At 34.8% G+C, this 25,637-nt stretch overlaps 1 protein-coding gene across 1 annotated transcript in view; it reads left to right on the top strand.

Annotated features, from left to right (window-relative positions):
- LOC131922860 (cGMP-gated cation channel alpha-1-like) overlaps positions 1-18,283 on the top strand; it is a 38,844-nt gene extending 20,561 nt beyond the window's left edge. Inside the window, 2 exon segments of the mRNA XM_059277708.1 lie at positions 17,261-17,634; positions 17,637-18,283. Of these exon segments, the coding sequence (XP_059133691.1) occupies positions 17,261-17,634; positions 17,637-18,283 (1,021 nt within the window).
- Positions 18,284-25,637: the final 7,354 nt, after the last annotated feature.

Here is a 25,637-nt window from a genome sequence, read left to right as displayed (position 1 = left end):
TGTCTGTATACATAGGATTCCTAAAAGGAAAGACACAATGTTTGTCCATCTGTGAATGATTCATTTCAGTTAGCATGATGTTCTGTAGGTTTGAGTGCCTTGACACATCTGCCAGCATTTTATATTCACAAAAATTTATCAGACTATCTTTATGTTGGATAAGAAACATAATCTCAATATATTTCAAACATTTAAGTCATTCTAGAGTTTGCTTTCCCACTATAATAGATTCACTATAAAAACTGATAATATATAAATAAATATTAAAAAATCCCCAACAGAACCTACATTATTCATGAATCCTATAAATAATGTAACTGAATACACCAAAATGTAAATTATAAAATATTTAAAATGGATTTATAACAAATGTTATAAAATTCTATTAAAACAGTATTTAGTTAAGAATTTAGAAATTTAGACATGTGGAATAGAAAATAAAATGATATTCATTTAAACTTAATACAAGGTTTTATTTCAAAACCTCAATTAATGTAGCAAAATCTATAGTAGTAAAAGTAAAATAAAGGTAAAATTCACACACTGAAAATTTACCTAAATAAATTATGGTCTTTGTGAGAGCTTCTAGATTTCTAGGAATCCTGGTATTCCCTACCACAAGCATTCATATACATACACACGTCTGTATGTGAGAATATGCATAAATATGTGTGTGCACCTCTAAGATAGGTACACTCACTGAAGCATCAGCCACTTGGCACTATTTTTATAACATTTGCTTCACATATTTTAATTAATTACCATCATTGTTTTCTGGTATGTAGCTAGAGTTTTCCTGCCTGGCCCACGGTCAGGGCAAATCTCTCTCACCCGCCAGTCCCACAGCCACTCAGACTCAACCAAGTAAACACAGAGACTTATATTGCTTACAAACTGTATGGCCGTGGCAGGCTTCTTGCTAACTGTTCTTACAGCTTAAATTAATCCATTTCTATTAATCTATACCTTGCCAAGTGGCTTGTGGCTTACCGGCATCTTCACATGCGGCTTGTCATGGTGGCGGCTGGCAGTGTCTCCCCCACCCAGCTTCCTGTTCTCTCAATTCTCCTCTCTGTTTGTCCCGCCTAGACTTCCTGCCTGGACACTGGCCAATCAGTGATTTATTTATTGACCAATCAGCAACACATTTGACATACAGACCATCCCACAACACTGGTATGCCTTTTGGCCATGGGAATCAAATGTATGTGACTTTTCTCTGTGATTATATTGTAGTGTGTAATGTTTGTTTCCATGCACATATGCACATATGTGCTGTCATATGCATGTTCCATGGCCTCTGAGTGGCCTTTGGAATCCATTCTATTTGTCTACCACGTGTTTGAGTTAAGTTGTCAGGTTGTAGGCACATGCTATTATCCACTGAGATATGTATATCACTGGCCCATAGAGTTTTATTATTTAATGGGCAATTTATTATTTAATGTTTAATGATTTACTAAAACTTATATATATATATATATATATATATTAACATAAAATAAAGCTCTATGAAATAATCTAAGAAAAAGTATGTATGGTTATAAGTAGCCGCATTTGTTATATAAAATTTGCACAATGATGTTAATTATGACTTATGATACGTATGAATAACAATTTTTTCACATAGTTCATACTAAAGCATGTATATGTGGGGTAATATACAAAATGCATGCGTAACCGCCTGTGCTTCCTTATTGGGTCAAGGTCACCTGATACATCAGTGAGAATTTAGGCTGATTGGTGGGCCACAGCACAACAGAGTCTGTGACAATTTTGTTTAAAGCTATCAGACTTTTTAGACCTTTATCAGAAACAGAATATAATAGCCATTGCCAGGATCAATACAGTTGTAGTTTCCAGGATACAGTAATGTTTTCAAGCTATACAGTGTACACAAGATTAATGTCCAAGAGCAATTGTCCTGTCAAGCTTTCATGTTTCCTTGGCTTCTAATAGAATATACAGAGAAGCACAAAGCAACCTCAGTGCTTTGCTGCCCAGGGGAGTGCACTGGTCTCTCGGGAACTGGAAAACACCTAGTACCCCAGGATCCATGGACTCTAACCTGTCAAACCTATGAGGCATGCCTCTCAAGGCAGCTAGGCTAAGCCAACAACATGGTTCCTTGCAAGTATGTTTTATTTCCCTTAAAGCCCTGTTCTCACTAACACACAGCATTTCAATGAACAAGTAATTACAGTCATTGTAACTCTTCATAGCATACCACGCAGATAAAAGAGAGAGAGAGAGAGAGAGAGAGAGAGAGAGAGAGAGAGAGAGAGAGATCTATTTTTTATATTATTTTATTTTATAATTAACTTAATTTCACACATCAGCCATGGATTCCCCCATCCTCCCTCATCCCACCCCTCAGCCCTTCCCACCAATCCACCTTCCACTCCCACCTATTCTTATCTCATAGTTGAAAATGAAATGTTTTCTAACTGGTCCTTACTATACATCTACTTTTTTACGGAATCAAATATTAATTGCTGTAGAAGGATTCAAATCACCCTGAGGAGAAACTTTTTTATCTCCCCATGAATAAATACAGCTTTAAGGACACTACACAAATATTTTCTTATAAATAAAGTCTCGCTTTTTATCTTTCCTGACACAGAATCATTCAGAATAATTATGAAAAATTCCCATCTGTCCCTCATTGTTTTTGTGTAGATTTCAAATTGTAGCAGAAACTCAGAATTTCTAACTTGCTCAAACCTCCAATGTTCACTAAATAAAATGTTTTATAACATCCTTCAAAATGAAATCAAAATCCCAGAAATGTGTCTCATTACTTACTAGATTTTACTGTGTTCTTTGGCTTAATTTAGTAACTGGTCTGTGATCATTGTATAACATTATCTCTGCATTCCCATTCTTAAAGAACAAGGTTACCTAAATGTAAAGCTTACTTACACATAAAGTAAAACCACTACTTCTTTTTCAGAAAGATAATTTAATTTATTTTTATTTTTTTGTTTATGTTTGGGCATGTTCACATGAGTACAGGTACCCATGGAAGCCAGAGAGGGAGTTGGATTCCTTGGAGACGGATGTGAGCTGCCTGATGTGGGTGCTGGCATCCGAACTCAGGCCCTCAAAATGAACCCACCTTCTGACATGCTCAGGACCCTGGAGTCCTTGGTTATAAAACTTGTCATTTTCTCCTCTTCCATCTCAGTCATTGCTCAAAGGAGCATGGGTATTCATAAGAGACCAAGAGACTTCAAATCCTGAGACACTAACATTCTCTTGTGGAGGGAGAAGCAGTGCTCCTAAGAGCATAGAAGACTCTGCCCCAAGGGTGTGTAAGCATTTAACAATTGTTAGAGAGAGGGGAACGTCTTCTTCAGTGATCAAGCTGCCCATTAGTTACCCATGATCCTGTAGGCAACCCTTTACTATGCTGTTATGAGCAACCCTCACTCATGTTCCCATAAGGAACACTTTGCCCTCACTCCTGTAGGCGAACCAAATTAAACTCACTGGTCTGACAAGTTGGACATGGGTAAAACCTGTTTTTAGCCTGCCATTGCATGTATCATCTAGAGTACTTAGAAACAGGTGCCCCGGGATCAGTTATACAGCACCTACATACATATTGAATTTGCAGTCCTTTCATTTGAAAGGTAAAGATTGATAACGCTTGCCCCTGACAAGCCTATGTCTTCCTTTCCTTTTGCTTACTGAAATTCCTTCAGAAACACAAAAGTCTTTCATCATCTAGCTCCTGCCTGCTTGTCCAAAGTCATCATCACCACTATCTCCCAAGATATTCTACACTCAAATTACAAATTTCTTTTTCTTTTTTGGTTTTTCGAGACAGGGTTTCTCTGTGTAGCTTTGCGCCTTTCCTGGGACTCACTTGGTAGCCCAGGCTGGCCTCGAACTCACAGAGATCCGCCTGGCTCTGCCTCTCGAGTGCTGGGATTAAAGGCGTGCGCCACCACTGCCCGGCTAAATTACAAATTTCTAATGGGCTTCATAGATCAAGTCCCATGGTCTACACAAGCTGGCATATTTCTGTAGTAGCTTCATTCCAAACACACTGCTTTTAAAAGATACGTGAAGGTGCCTGGCTATTTACTTACGTTTGATCGCAACACACCAAACTTGAATTTTAGAATGTGTACAAACTTGTTTTCACTCTTTTCTGCACAATGACAAAAACATATTATTTTAACAAACAAATTTCATTTTGGGGTAGAGAATTTCACTTGATTTCTATGAAAATGAATATGCGGCCGGACGGTGGTGGCCCACGCCTTTAATCCCAGCACTCAGGAAGCAGAGCCAGGCAGATCTCTGTGAGTTCGAGGCCAGCCTGGGCTACCAAGTGAGTTCCAGGAAAGACGCAAAGCTACACAGAGAAACCCTGTCTGGAAAAAAAAAAAGAAAAAAAGAAAGAAAATGAATATGTATCCAAGTTATAGGCATATAAGCTGAGTGTGGGCACAACTTCTTGCAACTGGGGAACGTAAGGGTTTGCTATCATAAAAAATTTTCACAGTGTCTCTTCATTTTGTTTATTTACTTAATTTAAAATAGTTTCAGCAGTGTGTCTCATTGATTACTTGAAGACTTTAAAATATTTTATAATTCAAATCCATGTTCAATAGAGACAGGTTGTTTTAAAATTATTTGCTGCATAAAAAGCCTATACCACATCTGAATCTGCTTTACACTTCCTGCATTTTAAAATGGTTTCCTCAGTTATTCACATAGGAAATCTATCTTTAAATGTATGTAACGGGCTTTCAAAAATATCAGCGCTGTACTTGACAATGTGAAGTATGTTTTATATTCAAGCCTTAGTGATATTCTTTATAAAAAGCCATTCAAAATGACTTTCATAATGGCAAAAACTGTTGCAACTGCCATTATTATGTAAACACTAGCATATTGCACACACAAAGTTAAACCAAAATAAACAGAGAATTGTCATAATACTTACTCCTAATTCCATTGTTTTTAAGAAAATAAAAATCCTTTTTTATTCACAGGGATCTAAAGTTTTGTCAACGATACTTTATGTGAAATCTACAAGAATGGAAAATGTGGTAACTTACCAATTAGCTGCATTGTACTCTGCCTCTTAAATGGATACAATGCTTATAGAATTTCATTTTAAGATGGATTTTTCATGCATATTCATTAAAGCCTGTTCTTCTGTCAAAGAGAAGTGTTCTGTTCTGGAAATAGAGGAATGGACAGTTTACTCCTACTGTAACTCACAGTTTCTTTTCCATAACAAAGAACCAGTGATGAGATGAAACAATCCTTATCATGGCAAAGAGAATTACCATAGAAAAACCAAGCAGAAGAATTTGGATTGTGAATACAAAGTGTTCTTGACATACTGCAGAAAAAAAAAATCGAAAGAAGTATCCATTGTTTTTCAATGTATGTGAATGAGGACTTTTCCAGTATATGGAAGAGTTTTCAAACCTATGGATAATGAACACGTCTAGAAGCATGAAGCAAATGTATTCGCCAACCTGCAACCAGAGCCAGAACTAACAACATTACTGTAATATTGGAGGATTTTCTGTAGAGAGGCTTTATGCCCAGAGTGTGAAAACCTGACAGACAATTTAAAAAAATTAATAATAAATAAATAAATAACACAATTATTACACAAAAAAGTGAACGAAGAAATACAAATCTCACCCTGAAATAAAGTTATTTATAGTTAATTAAAAAATGTAGTGAATCAATAGATTAATTATAATGGGTTATAATTGGAGTTATCAAATTTGATTGGTTTCTTAATAATTTGAATTTTTTAAAAATGCTAACATAATTGGAAAAAGTAGATGAAGTATGAATATGAGAACAGAGAATAGATATGCATAAGATATGTGGAATGTCTTTACTTGAATGATATAGTTAAATACTCCTTTGAGAGATTAACAAAAGACTAGAAAGAAGGAACTGAGAAAAGTAATCATTAACAGGAACCCACATTTGCAACAAAAAAAATGCCTATAATACCTTAAATACTTTCAAAATAATAAAGCTCTAAAGTTGAGAAACAATATAAAAAACACAAATCTAACAATTTCCATAAATTTTATGTCTTTGGTTATATTTTCCTTAGTATCTATTTCTTCTTCTTGTTAGTCCTTATTGTTCACATTTTTCTTGTATTTTATCAAAATCAGATATTGACATATCCATGTACATATATTTTGAGTCATGTTAACATAGATTGTAAACAAAAATTTAAATGCATGTAAACATATCAATGATGACTCTGATAATATCAGAAATGTTTATCATTCTAGTAATAAAATCATGTTACAGATAAATTGCTAAAATTAAAAATATACCTAAAAGGATGATTAAGTTAATTAATATAAAGAAATCTTCCAAAAATGTCTCATGTTATGAGGTCTACTATCTCTTGAAAATTATTTCCATCAATTATGTACTCACTAAACCTTTCTTGATATAATGTTGTTTACTTATTGAGGAAAACTTTATTATTCAAAATGATAAAATGACCTGATATACCAGCAAATATTTTAGAAAGTTTAGAAGTCATTAAGCAATAGTAAGCCACAATCAACATCCCTTACAATCAATAATCTGTGTCACCTAGAAACAATATCTCTGGTGGTTTAAATAAGTATGACCCCCATAGACACATGTGTTTGAATGCTTGGCCACCGGGAAGTGGCACTATCAGTTGTAATTGCCTTATTGGAGTAGGTATGGCAATGTTGGAGGACATATGTCACTGTACATGCAGGCTTTGAGGTTACATATACTCAAACTATGCCCAGTGTGTGATACAGTTTATTTCCTGTTGGCTGCAGATCAAAATGTAGAATTATCAAATCCTTCTCCAGAACCATGTGTACGTGCATACCACTATGCTCCCCTCCATGATAAACCTCTCAAACTGTAAGCCAGTCCTAATTAAATATTTTCCTTTTTAAGAGTTGTTGTGGCAATGGTATCTCTTCATTGCAATAGAAAGCCCAAAATAAAATAACATCTAGTGGACTTTATAATGGAATTTATAAAGTGCACACTTTTTCAAATTTTAAATTTTAAATTTGAAAAAATTTCAAATTTTTTCAAGTGTATTAGTTGATGATATTTTAAAGAATCAATTCAGTAAATAAATGACACTCTTGCATGAATAATTCTCCCTCTGAGCAGCTATTAAGAGGAAATCTGCTGTTGGGAGTGAGAATCATTCTTTTACAAGAATATGGCTTCTGGTGGGCTTGGCATATTCCAATGGAGACACCACATTCATGTACAAATCGGCAGCATTGCTGGACTAGTAGATTAAAACAACAGCAGAAATAGAGACAATTGGGATGGAGGGATGTTGTCAGATTGGAGGAGGAAGCAGGGTAACTGATCATATTTCATTTTATGCATCTGAGAAATAATAAAAAACAAAGAAAAATTTTTAAAAAGAAAATTTGATTCTGGTATAAATGTGTATGCATAATACCTGTAACTTTTTTAACTTTATCTGCAAACTATAAACATTATTTGAAAGGATTTGAAGCTATATAGTTCAGAACAAATTTCAAAAGCTCTATTTACACAATAATTATAAGCCATCATGAAAATAAATGTTTTTCTTAAAAAATAATTTAGAACTTGTCTTGATATTTAAGACTTGCAATAGATATTCAATTTATTATGTTTGTATAAAACGGCCTTGTGTACAACACATTCAAATAATGACATAAAATGAATTCATATTTTCTTCATTTAAAATGTTTTTGCATCATTAGGAACTTCATCCACTGTCAAATATACTAACTTAAATCATGAAATAAATAAATGAAAATTGTTGGCTGCCAAGAATATATTTAACATGCTATATTAAATTACATAATTTATTATGGAATTTTTTCTCACTTTATATCTTTTATATATTACTGTTCTTTATTATTGTTTTACTGTAAAATTAACTAGAATGTAAATAAAGGAAATTAATTCCTTAAAATTTTAAGACCTTTTCCAAAGAAAAAGAGTCCATGCATTTGAGAGGGAATGAGAGGGAAGCATATCTGGGAGGGGTTAGAGGGAGGGAGAAAGAAGGGAGTAAATTATATAATTATATTTTAATTAAAAAAACAGCATTTAACACCTTTAGTCTGAACATTCAATGATATGTAAATTTTGACTAATGACATCTATTCAAATAGACCTGGACACTTTGGAGTTTTCAAATTCAATATGGTGGTTTTTTTTTGTTGTTGTTGTTTTTTTTTGTTGTTTTTTTTTGTGTGTGTGTGTCTCAATATAATTTTTTTACATGTAGTTTCAAAGTTGTAACCACAAATGCGGTTGTGTGTGTTTGGATATCTCTCCTCTCTCTGTAGGAAACAGGGCCACACTCTGAAGCCCAGTATACCCTGAAGTCACTATGTAATCTAGATGGCATCAAATTTATGGCATTTCTCTTGCCTCAGACTAACAAGTACTGTGATTAGAAGTGTGAACAAGCATGCTTAGCTAGTAACTGCAGTTTTCCCTTTTGTTGAAGATAGATTCTTTTCTCATACAATATATCCTGATTATAGTTTTCCCCTTCTACTCCTCACAGTGCCTCCCCCCTCCCCTTCCATACACATTCACTCTTTCTGTCTTTCATTAGAAAAGAACAGACTTTTAAGAAGAGACAATGAACAAACACGACAAAATAAAACATAATAAAATGAAGCCAAAACTATCACAGCTAAGTTGGATGTGGCAACCCAACAGGAGAAAAAGAATCCCAAGAGCAGGCACAAGAGTTAGAGACCCACTTGTTTTCACAGTCAGGAGTCTCATAAATATACCAGTGTAATAGCTATACATATGTACATACATACATACAAACATACATACATACATATGTGCATACACACGCGGAATATAAGCAGAGGAACTGGTGCAGACCCATGACAGCACTGTGCTTCCTGCTTCAGTTTCTGTGAATTCATGAGCACCATGCTTAGTTGATTCAGAAGGCCATGTTCTCCTTTTTCTACTTCCTTTTCTGCGGGTTCTCTGAGCTCAGAGTAGAAGGATATAGTGTAGATCTTCAATTTAGACTCTGTCTAGCTGTGGGTCTCTTTGTCTATTCCAATCTGCTGTCAGAAGAAACCTCTCAGGTAATAACTGGATAAGCTACTGATCTGTGAGCATAGAAGACTATCATTAGAAATCATTTTACTGATTTTTTTTTAACCAGTTGTGTTTGGTTTTACGCTTCATCACTAGACTATGTAGTGTCAAATTCTTGGTGACTCAAGCAGTTTCAGGTGTGGGATGCTTCTCATGGAGTAGGATTTAAGTCAAATCAGACATTGGTTGGATACTCCCAAAGGATTTTGCCACCATTGCCCTAGCATAGTTTGCTGACAGAACAATTTGTAGGTCAAAGGTTTCATGTCTGGGTTCGTGTTCACATTTCAATTTCCATAGCCTGCACAGTACCTGCACATAAGGGTAAGGCCTCTATGTAGGCACCATCTCATCTTCTCCATATTCAATGAGCTGTGTGGATGTTGTCTTTCACAATGTCCCCAACCTTCACACCCCAACCCACTTTCAGTTACCTGAGAGTAACCTTTTATCTGAGAAACAGCCTTGGTTTTTTGGGGGGATCTATAGAAACCCTTTGGCCAGCAACTCAGTTGAATGAACTCTAGTCCCACAACTGGAAGCCTTATAATGGCTATAAGAGATGTCCAATTGAGACTCTATATCCCCCACTACTAGGAGTCCTCATTAAGATCACCTTCATAGATTCCTGGAAGTCTCCTTTGCACTAGGTTTCATGAATCCTCTTCATGACAAAAGTCCTGGAGATATTATGGGTACAAGGGAAATACCTAATACAACAAAGATGATTTAAAGCAAGCCTATTTCCAACATCAAATTAAATGGAGAGAAAATCAAAGCAATTCCACTAAAACCATGAACAAGACAAGGTTGTCCTCTCTCTAAATATCCATTCAATATAAACAGAAAACATGTGAAAACTAGTTATGTCTGCTAGCTCATTTAAATGCTGTGTACACTCTCCTCTCTCTCTTTGTGTGTGTGTGTGTGTGTGTGTGTGTGTGTGTGTGTGTGTGTGTATGTGTGTGTGTGCAGACTCAATAATCTACAGTCTTAACTACCAAAAGGTGCAATAGCTATATTTTAAAAAGTAGTGTATTTGTGTTTCTGTCATGAGTTTTTAGCTATACTTTTAGAGTATTAAGATTTAATATGAATACTATTTCTGCAAGCATATTGCTCTTCTCAGCATATATTTTATTATAGCCATAATAATACAGGTTCTTATGGCATTAATAATAGTCATAATGAAATACAGTGAAAAGAATGTTGCATTTCATCTTGGAAAATGAAACTTCTATGGCTTTAAGTAAGAAAGTAATAATATCTTCTATTTCTAAAGAGTCATAATTACTTCCAAACTTATTACTCAGAAGTATGAATTACATTTTGTATAAAATGATATATTTGATTCTTACAAACACCTTTTAAATATTTGGGCTCTTATAAATGGGAAACCATGAGCTGTTCAGTGACACAGAACAGTGTCTTCCATTTAGTTTCACAAGAGGTGGCTTAACATTTACTGCAATTTAGTCACCTTTAAAATACTTCTTATTAAAACATTTTCTTACCAAGGGGCAACCATCCTTCCACTGTGCTCACATGGAGAGTTAAACCTGGTGTTTAATTCATAGAATAGAAACCAAAAATAAACTTAATGACTAAATAGATATGAATGACTTGTTAAGTATCAGAAAATTTCCAAACATTTTGTTTCAAATATGTATAAAATGTATTCTGGAAAAAAATCTCAGTCTTTTTTCTTTCGTTTTCTTTTCTTTTCTTTTCTTTTCTTTTCTTTTCTTTTCTTTTCTTTTCTTTTCTTTCTTTAACTTAGTTCTTTGGAGAATGTATTTTGATCACATTCACTACTTCTCCCACAACTCTTCAAGAGGAATTTTTTCTTTTTTCTACACTCCCATCCTCATTTAAAATTATACAATACAATAAAAGTAAAAATATCAAGATCAGTTAATGCTAGCCAAATATATTTATATGTGGTGTTCTGATACAGCATGATATAAGGGACTACATTCTTACAAGAAAACACTAAATGCGTTTTTTAATGGTTGTTGATAGGAAATTGAAATTTCCTCTAATTTGCTCTCCTACTTTTTGGGGAGAGGACGATTTAGGGATTGCTGGGTAGTAGAGGATAAAATGTGGGTTTGAGTTTGTGATCATATTTCAATGTATGAAATACTATTAAAAAAGAAAGAAAGAAATTCTTGTCTAACCTGACAAAATACCAACTGCAAGTAACATCAAATATTTGTTTCTTACAGTTTCATAACAGAATAATAATTATTGAAGTTTAGTATGAAAATTCACATATTCTAACTTAATTAATTTTCAATATACCAAATTAAAAGTAATTATTAAATATTTCTTCTCATTTCTTACTTTATTTGATTATGAATTTCCAATTTGAAAACACCATAAGAAAAAGGTAAATTAAAACAAAACTTAGACTTTCATACATTCATATACTGTGTTTTTATAATAGTAATTTCTCCTGCTCAAGCCATTCGAATTCCTCTATTTCTGTATTAAGAGATATTTTTGTTGTCACAGAAATTAATGACTATAATAACAACAAAAAAATCTATTATAACATTTTACAATGCATAAGTAACAGATGCTGGGAAAAAAAGAGTCAGTTTTCTCTAAGAGTATTGACCCTGGTATGTCAACCATCCCCTGCCTCCCCACTAGCCCCCTCCACCTCTCCCAGTGACAGTCCACAATCCCAGACTATATGGGTAGTGCTAGTTGGACTTGATGGGTTTGAAAATATATCTGATTCAGAGCTGAGAGGTAGCGAAGGGGACGGATCTGGGAGTAGTGGCATGTGAGAGGGTCAAAGATGATCAAAGCACAAAAGACATGCATTTGTCTTATTTAGGATGAGAATGGCCCTCATAGGTTCTTATGTTTGACATTTCCTCCTCACTGGAGCAGGTTATGAAGGATTAGGAAGCAGGGCCTTGTTGGAGGAAGTGCTTAACAGGGAGTGGGCTTTGAGGTTTCAAAAACCGAAGATATTCCCAGTTATTCTCTCCCCCTCTCTGCCTCTCTCCCTCTTTCTCAGCCTCTCCCTCACTCTTCCTCCTCTTCTCAGCTGCCTCTTGCTTATGGATCATACATATATATGGTGTCCATATATATGGGCACTCAATCTTCTGCTCTGTGACATACAAGCCTGTCTGTTGCCATGCTCCCTGACATTATGGTTATGGACTATAATGCCCTTTGAAACTGCGAGTCCAAAATTAAATGTTGCCAAAAAGAACTAATAAAACTAAGAAAAAAAGATGGCATGATGAAATATAATATATTATTTGGAGTTTTTAAAAAATACATATAAGACTAACATGTTGCCTAGAATATTTTCATTATTACAATTCTGGATTTCATTATTCACCCAAAGAAATGCTAATTTTTTCCTCTTCAAATACAATTCACTAATAAATAATATGCTTATGTGTTCCTTTTTCAGAGACGTTATTCGTTCTTTGATTGATGTGTCAGAGTATTTAGTAAAAAGTGTTTTTTTTTTTTTCACTTTGAGTTTTCTCATCAATTTTGCTAACACTTTAAGTAGACCTCCCTAGTTCCAGGGGCCAGCCCCAACATTGGCCAGGTCCCAGAAAGTGGTTAAGGACTATGTGAGGGGAGAATTGAACCAGGCCATGGTGGTGGTGGGGTCTCATAGCCTGACTGACAAGCAGCTAGAGTGCTTCTTTATTTATTCATGTTTCAGTAAGCATGGATAAAATCACATTGTTACAAAACATAGATCATAACATTTTTTATTTGTAGACACGTGTTCAACTTCCTCTTGTATATCCTTCTAGTCTTCATTGAAAAACCATGCATAAACAGAGTTGTCTTTTACAGTAAAAGCCTCCCAAGCATGCAACATGTGGAGACCAATACCTAAAGTGGCACAGCAGCCAGCATGAGGCTCAGCATTTCTGGATCTTTGTCAAGCAGCTGTGCTGGCTTTGGTACTTTGCCCATTCCTATCAGACATGGCTATGTTGCCCTAGTCTTTTCCAATTTTGTCATGAGTAACTCATGCAAGGATATGGCTCTGATGTTATATATGATTGATATATATGATTGGTCTTAATCACGAGACAGTCATTCTGCCTGATCATACAACAACACAGAATTGGTACAAATGCAGAGATATAATGGGAATAAAATCAGGGCATATTTGTTTCCTATGAGAGAGATGGATCAATAGCTAGAAGCTCATGTTGTTCTTAGAGAGGACCAAAGATGAGGCCCCAACAACACTGGCTGCTCATAACCAAATTTCATTACAGCTCCAGGAGATGTGCTATGCTCTTCTGACCTCCAATGGCAGTGTAGTCATATAAAAAAATCTTGCACTAATATACATACTTATATATGTAATTTAAACACAAATTTTTTTGTTAAAGTACAGAATAGACAGAGCACAGGTACTAGTACTGAGCCATGAAACTTTTTTACTCTATGAATAATTAATTATTCTGGAATTCACTTTATGTTTAAATTATTCGCTCTTCCAATGTTGACTGTTTGAAATTCTCATCTTGATATTCACAAATGTCTTGCTAGAGATGTTGTTTTGGTAATTACATGTAGTGTAGGTTTCTCATGGAGGAACTCAACACACACACACACACACACACACACACACACACACACACACACACACACACAGAACCAGAGACAACTATAGGGCATTAGCTGCTGTATTTAGTCTTCCTGTGTTTGCTATTATAGACACATTGGCTTTATGTGTCATTTGTTCATAGTCTGCTTTTGGCCAGAAGCACACTGCATTTTTGGCTTACTGTTAATGACAAGCATGTGTTATTTTGGACAAAATTGCTTAGATTTTTTTCCCAAGAAAGTGAATAAAAACTATATAAATGTTCAATACCAGTATGATTGGCTTTTAAAGCTTCAGAAACAGTCCATACTGGGTGTTGTAATTATTTCCAGAAAAAAAGTAAATGAGAATCAGCATTTTGTGGGCCAAGACAATTAAGATCTGTTCAATTTTGTCTCTGCTTCAATATGTGATTAAAGCTAGAGTTACTTTCTTTCAGCTGGTCATATTTCTGAGTCAAACACAGTCTTTAAAATGAATTATGCATCAACTTAAATTTGTTACATTTAATGAAATCCTTTTCAGAATGCACACTAAGCACCACCTTAAGCAATTCTGAACCCTGCACTTTTGATGGATATGTATTTCCCTTTTCTTTTTTCTAGATGTAACTCTACACAGAAGTAGGATAGGAAGCTGCTTTTTTACTGAGAAGGATTGAGTTTAAAATGCTCAATGCATATGTCATGTTTGCTCCATTTTTTCCCCAGTGTAGTATTTCAAAATTTTTAATTTTCTGGAATCAAAATTCATCTGAAATGATGCAAACAGTTTGTTTTTTCTAACTTCAGTAACAAAGCTTTAATATTAATATTGTACTCTGGGTAGATAAAAGAACACAAGGACTCTGGTGTTTCTTTGTTATTATTCTGAATGTGACACACATTGTCTGCCATTTTGATGTAGCCTACTTTCATCTGAGAAAGTGAATTAAACTTATATATTAGCAGAGCAGATTAGAACATTTTTATTCACAGTTCAAACCTAGAAAATTGTACTCTCTTATTTTTTCATGACATGAAAATATTTATATAAAACAATCATAAAGTGTTATTAAAATAATTAAGCTATTGCAGGAAAGTACACAAACATACTTAGTTTGAAACTGGTGTTTTATGAATCACTATCTCAAAATTGTAATATGATTTCTATACTCTAATACTTCAGGTCACATATATTACTACCTCTAGTTTATGAAATGTTATGAGAATTTATTGATATGCGAGAGCAGTAACAATTATACTAGATATATGCAAACTTTCAGAGGAAATAATTAAGTCTGACTATAGTAGGAGGAAAAGTGAGAAGTCACACTTTCAAAATCCAGTGTGAAAAAATATTACAAAAGTATGCAAGTGGCCTGGGAGGCCTACATTTTCTTCTAGGAATTCTCCTCTGGATAAAATGCTAACTGTTTCTTGCTCAAAGTAACATATACATACAAATTCATTAAAAATACTACATTTTATTCTGTGTTGAGGACCGTAATTTTATTATTTCTGGGGTAATCTGTTAAAATAAGTATGGATTCTTTAAACAATTATCTCTTCAGTAATGTGTAAAAGACTGAATTCTATAAAGCTCTGGTGGGATCTGTTGCAAAAATGTTTAATGTCCTGATTCAATTAGTGAAATAACAACAGTATTCAGCTGCTAGGGTCAGGGGAAAGATTCCTTCTAGGGAATATCTAAACTTTGACATTCATATGCAGTGATTTTTAATCAGCAACAGAACACAGGGCCTATTTGTCTTTGTTGTGCTATATATTAAGACTTATGGTGGAGATCTGAGCTTCAGTACATAAGATAATAAAAATTAATGCCAGACAAAAAGATAGAAAATAAATAAGGTCAAAGGAATATGCTACATTCTCCACTCTCAGTTTTGACAGTTACCTCTTTTAAAATTGCAAAGTAAATTATACAGTGCAAAAGACAAATAAAAAATGACCCTACCCTGAAGTATTATGGTAACACAGAAACAATTTTATGTCTGACATTTCTTGCAGTTGAAGCTGATGAGAAACCTATCAAAGTCAAGGTGAATCCATTCCCTCATTCCCCCTGGAGAAGAGAAGTCAGAATGCGTAGCTCTTGAAATAAACCCTTCCAGCAGCAACAGCACAGAGATCATCCAAAAACGTGAGAGTTGAACACAGCCATAACATTGTTGCCTTTTCAGTTATCTATTTTGATGATTAATGTTGACTGTTAATGTTACAGGATCCGGAATAACCTAGGAGACAAACTTCTAAGCATGTATGTGAGGGAGTTTCTAGACTGAGTTCACTAAGGACACACCTTAAATGTGGAGGCAGCTTTCTGTAGAGTGGGATGCTTGGACTGAAGGAAGAGGACAAAGCCAAACAAGCATGAATGTCAAGATTCATCTCTGTCTGCTGCCTGGCAGTATATATCCCATGGAGCGCTCCCACCGTCACTACCCTTCCATGGTAGGCTGGACTCTCAAACTGAGAGGCAATTTAAACCCTTCATTCCTTCATTTGATTTTCTCAGGAAAATTCATGGCAGCAATGAGAATTATATTTAATGAACTGCTATAATATTGTTTTTTCTAATGAAAGATAGATGCCACAAGATAATTATATCACTCATACAGCAGACACTCTATACCTACATTACACATTTCAATTAGCCAACTACTAAAAATATTTCATGATAATTGAAAACAATTCATATTAAGGTTGGATGTGTACTTGTAGTTTTCCTTGATATTGTTCCTAAAACCCTTCAATAAATAATTATTTTATAGAACAAATTTATATATTTAGTGTTACAATATTCTAAATATGCTTTAAAGTACCCTGGAAGTACAGATGGTGGACTGAATAATTAATGTATCCCAGAGACTCAGGCCTTTGAAGACTTAATCCTTCCATTATTGGTACTGTTTGGTGAGGACAGAAGTAAGGGTCTTGCTGGAGGTAGTATGTCATTGCAAGTGGGCTTTGAAAGTATGTAGCCTCCATGTATTTGCTATTTGACCTCCCTGCTTCATACTTGAGTTTGGAGGTGTGGTATCTCAGCTCCCTGCTCCCACCATCACTCAGGTTGCTTGCTGCCCTGCCTCTGCCCTGCCATGATGGATACCTCTGGACCTCTAAACTCAAGTAGACTTTCATTTACTTAAGTTGCCTCCATCATTTTACAGTGGCATTTTACCACTGTAAAAGAGAAGTAGTGAATACATGAGTGCATAAAAATATGGCCCTATTGTATGTAAAGATAGGATGTATGTAGATATAAATATATGAAAAAGACCTGTCTCCAGAACTCCATAGATAGAAAAAAAAACACTTTTTTTTCAAAAATATTGATTTCCATTTCAAATTATATTTCTCACATATTATCACATTTTATTATCTGGATATAAGCTTATCTTGATAAAGTGATACATTATGTGAGGAAATTAATGATCATTAAATATGATGAGATTCTATGATCAATTTGAACTTTTAAAAATTTGAAATGGAGAAGGTATGTCTACAGCCTTTATTGGTCTACACTGACCTTGACAACCATTGGTGAGACTCCACCTCCTGTGCTGGATTCCGAGTACGTCTTTGTGGTGGTTGACTTCTTAATTGGAGTCTTAATCTTTGCCACCATCGTCGGTAACATAGGTTCCATGATTTCCAATATGAATGCAGCCCGGGCAGAATTCCAAGCAAGAGTCGATGCTATCAAACAATACATGAATTTCCGAAATGTGAGCAAAGATATGGAAAAGAGGGTTATTAAATGGTTTGACTACCTGTGGACCAACAAAAAAACAGTGGATGAGAAAGAAGTCTTGAGATACCTACCTGACAAACTAAGGGCAGAAATCGTCATCAACGTCCACTTAGACACTCTAAAAAGGTTCGAATCTTTGCCGACTGTGAAGCTGGTCTACTGGTGGAGCTGGTGTTGAAACTCCAGCCCCAGGTGTACAGTCCTGGGGATTACATATGTAAGAAAGGGGATATTGGGCGAGAGATGTACATCATCAAAGAAGGCAAACTTGCTGTGGTGGCTGATGATGGAATCACACAGTTTGTGGTGTTGAGTGACTGCAGCTACTTCGGCGAGATCAGCATCCTGAATATCAAAGGCAGCAAGGCTGGGAACCGAAGAACAGCCAACATTAAAAGCATTGGGTACTCTGACCTGTTCTGCCTCTCAAAGGATGACCTCATGGAAGCTCTTACGGAGTACCCGGATGCCAAAACTATGCTGGAGGAGAAAGGGAGGCAGATCTTAATGAAAGACGGTCTACTGGATATAAACATTGCGAATCTGGGCAGTGACCCTAAAGACCTGGAAGAGAAGGTCACGCGAAGGGAGGGGTCCGTTGACCTCCTGCAAACACGATTTGCCCGCATCTCGGCTGAATACGAGTCCATGCAGCAGAAACTCAAGCAAAGGCTAACCAAGGTCGAGAAGTTTCTGAAACCACTTATCGAAACAGAATTTTCAGCTCTTGAGGAACTCGGAGGAGAAAGCGAGCCCGCAGAGTGAAAAGCTGGACATCAGCAGAAACATGTATATCTCAGAATCTTCTTGAGCACTTGACCAGAGACTAAACACCAGAAGAAAATGATTCATCTGAAAAATTTTTCTGCCAGGAAAATGTGTGTGGTGGATGACATAAATCCATTGTGCAGTACTACAATTAAAGAATCGTCTACCCCTGGGATTTTCACAATGGGTAGTGTGCAAGGACGTGAACTGATAACCATGTCTGTGTCAGGATCTGGTATTTTCCCCACAGATGTACCTTTTCTGTAATAATTTTTGTAAAATTGAATCAGTATCTCTCACTCTCAACCCACTTGCATTGTTGAGGAGTCACATGTATTCAGTGTAACTGTGTACACTGTGTTTGAGATAGAGTTTTATGAAGAATTAGAATGCAATAAAGTGAAATTGATTTACAAAAAAAAATGAAATGATAGACTAGACATGTTTAAATTTTAGCTAGAATCAAAGGAGAGCAAATTTATAGTCTGACATTCTGAGATTTGAGTTTATTAGTATTGGTTGTAAACCTGAATTTTAATTTAGCCCAATAATATGCTGTTCTTGCAGGTACACAACTTAAGGAAACTCCAGTAAGAAAGCTAATCTCATGAACTGAAGTGTAGGGAATAATCAGGAAACTCTGCCCTGTGCAAACATGAAGGTTCTGATATCTGGCCTAAACTGAAGTCTAGGAGATACCCGGAAGCTCCACCCTTTTCAAACAGGAGGCTCTGATTGGCTGTCCTGAAGTGACATTCCCAGGAGCTACATCTCTGGTGATATTTCTCACATTACCCACCACTCAGAGAAAACACCTACAGGGTGATTTCTGTAATAAAAGCACAAACACATAATTTTAACTGACAAGTTTACCAATTCCACCGCATTATGTAGACATAATTAAAGGTAGAAGGTTGTAGTTGAATATTTCAGTTTTTATAAAAATATTCTCTTTGGTGATAGACACTCAATTTCCTAAAAGAAATTGTTTTTAGTTTAGTTTGTTTGTTTGTTTTTGTTTTTATGAACTCAATAAAAGAGTGGTTGAGACTGTTATTCTAGTTCAGAAACAGAGTTAGCCTCAGCTCATAGATACTTTGATACTTCAATTCCAGCAAATTCTACTGAACTTTTGTTCTCAGGTGCAGCAATACAATTTTGTGAAAATATCTCTTAGTTTCAAAGAGACTGGAACTTTTGCTAGACCTCACAGGCAAGGTAATAACACACCTCGAGGTCACTGAAGACATAGGACTGGTACCTGCTGTTTCTGTGCTCTTTGTTAAACTAGCCTTGAAGAGAATACTATATCAACCATCATTCCTTGTCTTGGATTATACATACTCAGATTTTCCAGCTTAAACTAATGCACAGCCTGAATCTTCAGTCATTCTCTCTTCAATGCACCTAACACAGAGAACAATGTATGTTGAAACAATCTATTGCTGTGTTCCTAGCTCCTGATTTCTCTTGTCAAGCAAAATAATAAAAGATATTTTTAGTGTCTTCTTGAAACACAGCATGTACTGCCCTAAATATAAAACCCTGACAGTCTATGGTCAAATTGTTGATGTTGTGCCTTCTGTGTGTGAGAGATAACAGGAATTCTAATAATGTGAGTACTAGGTTGGTCACCATGAAATATTTTCTGGCAAAGGAACTAGAACACCACACAAAATTATGAAGACATTCTATGAAGATGAAGTCACATTTATAATCACAATTCTTAGTGTTTATGAAATTAAAAGCTGTATGGAAATTAGTTTTACATCATTAAATTTAAAATATTGTACTTTAATATAATCCTGTTCATCACTACATATTGGAGAATATTGCTGCTAAAACATATAAAACATATAAATTGAATTTTCAGATACTTGGATAAAGAATAAAAAGAAAAGAAACTCATGTAGTTACTACTAAAATCTAGGATGTAAGTTTCCACAGAAGTTGGAAAATATGATTCATTAGTGATTTTAAGAATAAAATGTTAGTTTAGAATTCAATGCTATTGTAAGCATCTTAATTTTCTTTTAAAGTTTATTTTATATTAAATTTATTAGTGTACTTATGTGTTTGTTTTTATAAAGTATGAGAAAATTAGGATATATGTGTAATTGTTGTAGTTTTTGAACTACCGTGATGGTGGTTATGCTTGTGTGGGTTCTTCTATAGGAATGAAAGTGGAAAATGTTTTCTTTCACCTGAGTGCTCTATTTATATTTCCTTTAACACTGAGAATTAAACCATGGAATGGCATGTGTTAGCTAAGTATGACACCACTTAGCGGCACTCTTAAGCCAAGATGTCCTGCGATGGAGTCTCACTATATAGCTCAATTTAGCTTTGAATGGATATTCTTTTTAGCATATATGTTCTGTGGACTGACATTAGAATTGGGTGTCACCACTGCTGGGAGAATACACTGATCTCAATGGAAGGTGTGAATTTCCAGTGATAGAGGAGGAAAGGAAGATTGACCTCTAGATTTCTGGAAACATCATGATAAGTCTTATACTCAATGAATTGGAGGTAGAATAAGAAGAATTTAAATACAGAAATAATTTATACTGTCCAAATAATTATAAGTAACTTAAGAAAGGAATATTAGTAATAATATTAAAAACAACATTCAACAATGAACATCTGCCCTCCTGACAATATCTACAAGTTGATTCTAAAATGAAAACAGTCTAGGACTTTGAAGAATTCTGACTTGAATTATCAATAGAAAGACACAGTCAAGTTACAAATTGTAGAGTTTATATAAAAGTAACAACAACAACAACAACAATAACTACCAAATGGAGAAGAGGATGAATAGTAAATACCATCCAGGAAGAATCCTGAATTGAATTTACACATTCTAATTTGTAAAGTGTGTTTTCCTCCAAACTTTCTTCAAAGTGATTTTTCCCATTTACTGTATACGTAGAATGATCCTATTGTTCTTTTTCAAGTCGCACAAATTCTAAATGGTCTTGTAATAAAAACTCAGAGGCAGATTTCAGGGTGAAAGATGAAAGGTCAGAGCAGAGCAAGCCATAGCCACCACCTCTTACCTCACCAGCTCCTCAGCCTGACCTAGTGTCTGTAAGAGAGTTAATTCCTCTCTCCTTTTCTTTGTATTCTTTTCTCTGCCCAGCCATATCACTTCCTGTTTCAACCTTCCTAGTGCTGGGATTAAAGGTGTATGGTCCTAAATGGTGGAATTAGAGTTGTATGCCACCACTGCCTGGCTCTTTGTAGGGTAGTTGTCTGTGCTTCCCCTCTGAAGCACTGCCCCTAGTAGGCAGCAGGTAACTGCTAGGTACCTGGCCCGCCCAGGGCATGGCCGAATTGGGTGACCCCTTAAGACTGGAGATGCATATGGACTTACACTCTTGGCTATCTTGTGATCCTGGATGCAGGATTGCAGACCAATAAGAATTCTCCAGAGAATCAAGTTGAATTGCACATCACCTCTCCTGGATTCCATAACTAACTCCTTTGTTGGTTGTAAAACACCCCAAAATAAACCTCTTTTGACTATCAGATAAACTAGTGGAATTGCCTCATTAATTGCTGCTTATATGGCACCCAAAGTGGGGCACAAACCCATGACTTTGAAATGAAGAGTCTCATGCTCTACTGATTGAGCTAGCAGGGCTTTCTTTAAAGCGGTAAAACAACTGTATACTCTTCCAGATTGTAAAGCTAGAAAATGAGAAATTAATTAAGGAGATTAACAGTTTTGGAGTTCACTTAAAATACTAAAATCTTAAACTCCATTAATTACCCTAAAATTCATAAGTAAACATTCCTGAAGCTACAGTAATTATTTTCTAATTTACCCCCAGTGCTGACAAGTCTCTATGGTGATACATTTGTAATCTAAGAAATAAAGCTTGCCTGCAGATCAGAGGACAGAGCCAGCCACAGAGCTCTCCACAGAGGTCAGGCAGAGGTGCCACATACCTTTAATCCTAGCACTCAGGAGACAGAGACAGAGATCCATTTGGAATCTCTATAAGTTTAAGGCCATGTTGGGCTGCACGAGATTAATCCAGTTTAAAATAGACACAGAGCTGTAGGAGTAGCTGTCTGTGCTTCACCTCTGAAGCACTTCCCTTAGTGCTTCAACAACTGGGAGAGTATACAGGATGACCTCAAATTCTTCATCTTGTCTCAGTCTACCAAGAAAAGAGATAACAGATGTCCCACACAGGACCCAGGTTTGTGTTCTGTTCATAAGAATTAAAATAAAAAAAAAATAACCCCAGTATGTATTACAATGTAGCCCATGATTTAACAAATTTCATTCACCATTCTAATGTGATTTCAAACAAGATTATTTTTGTTTCCTCTTGGTTTTAATTATGTAGCTAATACATTCCATTTTATTTAAAATTTACTTTGCATCAATGTTTATAAACCGTTTTCAACTGCACATTTGAAGACATCTGTTTCCATTATGTTTCGTTTTGCTGCAGCTGTTCTGTCATTGACTCTGATATCAGAATTTTATTTTCCTTGATTTTTCCATTTTGTTTTCTAGATTTTAGAGGAAGTACTTCATAAAAGTTTAGATTAGGCCAATCAATTTCTTATTATTTCAGTTCTATATTTGCTTTACAGCTTATAATTTGCTGCAAAGAGAAGTGAACAGTGTTGATCTGAGGATACAAGGAAATAACAACCACAGATGGATCTTCAGGGAGTTGAGTCTTGGCAAACACCTGGCCATTGCAGCTTCCAATCAGCCCACTGGAACCAGAATTGGTGCACAGAGTGAAGTGAACAGGGAGCAGATCTGCTTCCTTCTCAGACCACAACTAGTAAGCTTTATTCAGACATAATTGCTGTTTCTTAATACTTCAGAAACAAAGAATAGATGTTGTCATTCTTAAAGTAAAGGGAGGAATGAGGCCAGTTAATTGGTCAGTGTAATACACATGCATTTTAAATTATATATATATATATATATATATATATATATATATCCATTATATATATCACTACATTTTTTAATATTAATCCATTACTTGAACACATAAAATGAAGAAAAATGAAGAGAACATTTAGTCCTTCTTACATATTTTTAAATTATTCATGATCAGCATATATATTTAGGAAAAGTAGGTATGAACAATGATGATGCATAGCAGACTGAAGAGATTTAAAGTGATTTTCAGAGTACTATAATTGATAGTTTTAATTTTGAGGTATCTAAGTAGTTAATATTATCATTAAAATGTTGTTGAAAAATAGTCAACTTAGAAGGCTTAGGTGAATTGTAACTGCTCAGCATCACAACCATATTAATTCCTGAAACAACAACAACATTAAAATGAGCTCTGACTGAATATTTAGAATCTACCATTTTAATATGAAAAGTAATGTAAACATTAAATTTTCTGGATATTTTTTCAGTTTATTACAACAGTTCTTTTCAACAGAAGGCAAATCACAAAATGTTTATGTATCAGAGAATAGGTAGTTTTGACTCTTAGGTAATTGTCTTTTTAACAGAGATACAAAATACAAATATTTTATACATTTAATTCCTTAATTCATTCCAAGTCTCAGAGTCTCTGCATTATGGATTGCTGCATAAGATTTGAATTATAGCCAGGCGGTGGTGGCGCACGCCTTTAATCCCAGCACTCGGGAGGCAGAGCCAGGCGGATCTCTGTGAGTTCAAGGCCAGCCTGGACTACCAAGTGAGTCCCAGGAAAGGCGCAAAGCTACACAGAGAAACCCTGTCTCGAAAAACAAAAAAAAAAAAAAAAAGATTTGAATTATACAGAATAACATGAATAGAATCTCATAATAACAACACTTTACATATGAAAATCACCAAATGTATGATTGTGAATACAAACAAACAATATGGTAAATATGTAATATTTCCTTTCCTTTGTCTGTTTGTGAGCTGTTTCTAATACTGGTGAGGAAGGGATGAGAAAATTTATATTATAGAATAATCACAATTAAGTTTCTTCTAAAATTTATAAATAAAGTATTTACTGAAATTTTTACATATAATACTAACTTCACATACCTGTGAAATATTTAAACACAATTTGATGCATTTAAAATATTGAGGAGTCCATTTCCCTAGTAGAAGATACTATAAAGCAATCAGGAAGTGTTTGCTACATTATAATGGACATTTTTATTCTGTATTGTGACCTTATAGATTTGATAAGAATTACTTCATTATGGATCAATGTTAACTTTGTTTTCCAGTATAGTTTTTTCTCTTGCTAAAAATTCTCAACAGTTTATTTATGTATACATATATATGTATATGTATATATATGTATATTCATATATGTGTGTGTGTGTGTATGTTGACTGCATTTACCCTCATAACCCTTTCTTAGTCTCACTCCTGCAGATCCTGTCCCCTTTACTCCATTGCTGTGTCTTGTATGTTTCTTTGAGTTGCTTATTAACAAACATTTAAGAATAATTAGGCTTGGTAAATGTAATCTGTCATCCCATGTCAATGGTTTATGTATATTTCTAGGAATTAGATAGTTTTGAATTTCCATTAAAATACTGAGGTTTATAGTTATGAATTATAAGTTGAAAACTTTCTTTTATACCAATGAGAAAGAGGAAAAAAAGAATCTTGTCATACAAAATAGTAAAAAGATACTTGAAATTTTTACATGAATAACTACACTAATTGCTGGGGCCGTTCCATGCTCACATAGCTATTTATCAAAGACAGAATGATAAATATATGCTGTAGTTTATAAACTCCTTTGGAAACTATTAAAATAAATTATTCATGTTCTGTATAGTTGACTAAATGTGAATGCCTTGTGCTACGTATTCAGAGATTTAACTCTTTACAAATGGGGTATTATTTCAGTGAGGCACATATGCACAATGCCTTTAAATGAATTATTGGGATGAATAAGTTCAGGAATTTTTAAAATATGAAAAATTCTCAGAAACTATAATAAAGTATCTTTTATGAATTATTAGAATGGTTTAAATGCATTCAAAAACTGGACTATATGAGATTTTAGTTGTAAGTAAAGAATATTATGAATACTAGCACATAGAGACTGGAGCATTCTACCTCTACACCTTGTTGTTGATATTATTTTTATATCAAGTCAGGTAGATGTTCTTCAAAGAAAGATGTTGCATTCATTGCATTTAAATCTTTTGGACCTGCTACTGTTAGTATCACCTTCTTTGTACCCATAGAAAGGAAATTACTTCCTTTTGTTTTCTCATCAAATTATAATTCAGTTAAATGGAAAAGTATTCTATTCTTTGATCACATACTATACAATGAAATGAACACTGATGAGATTACCTCTGAACTAATTAACATGATAAGAGGAAA

Source organism: Peromyscus eremicus, chromosome 12 (genome assembly GCF_949786415.1).
Source record: "Peromyscus eremicus chromosome 12, PerEre_H2_v1, whole genome shotgun sequence".
In the NCBI taxonomy this organism is placed as follows: Eukaryota; Metazoa; Chordata; class Mammalia; order Rodentia; family Cricetidae; genus Peromyscus; species Peromyscus eremicus.
Note: the sequence above shows the minus strand (reverse complement) of the source record. Positions and strands in the feature narration are given on the sequence as shown.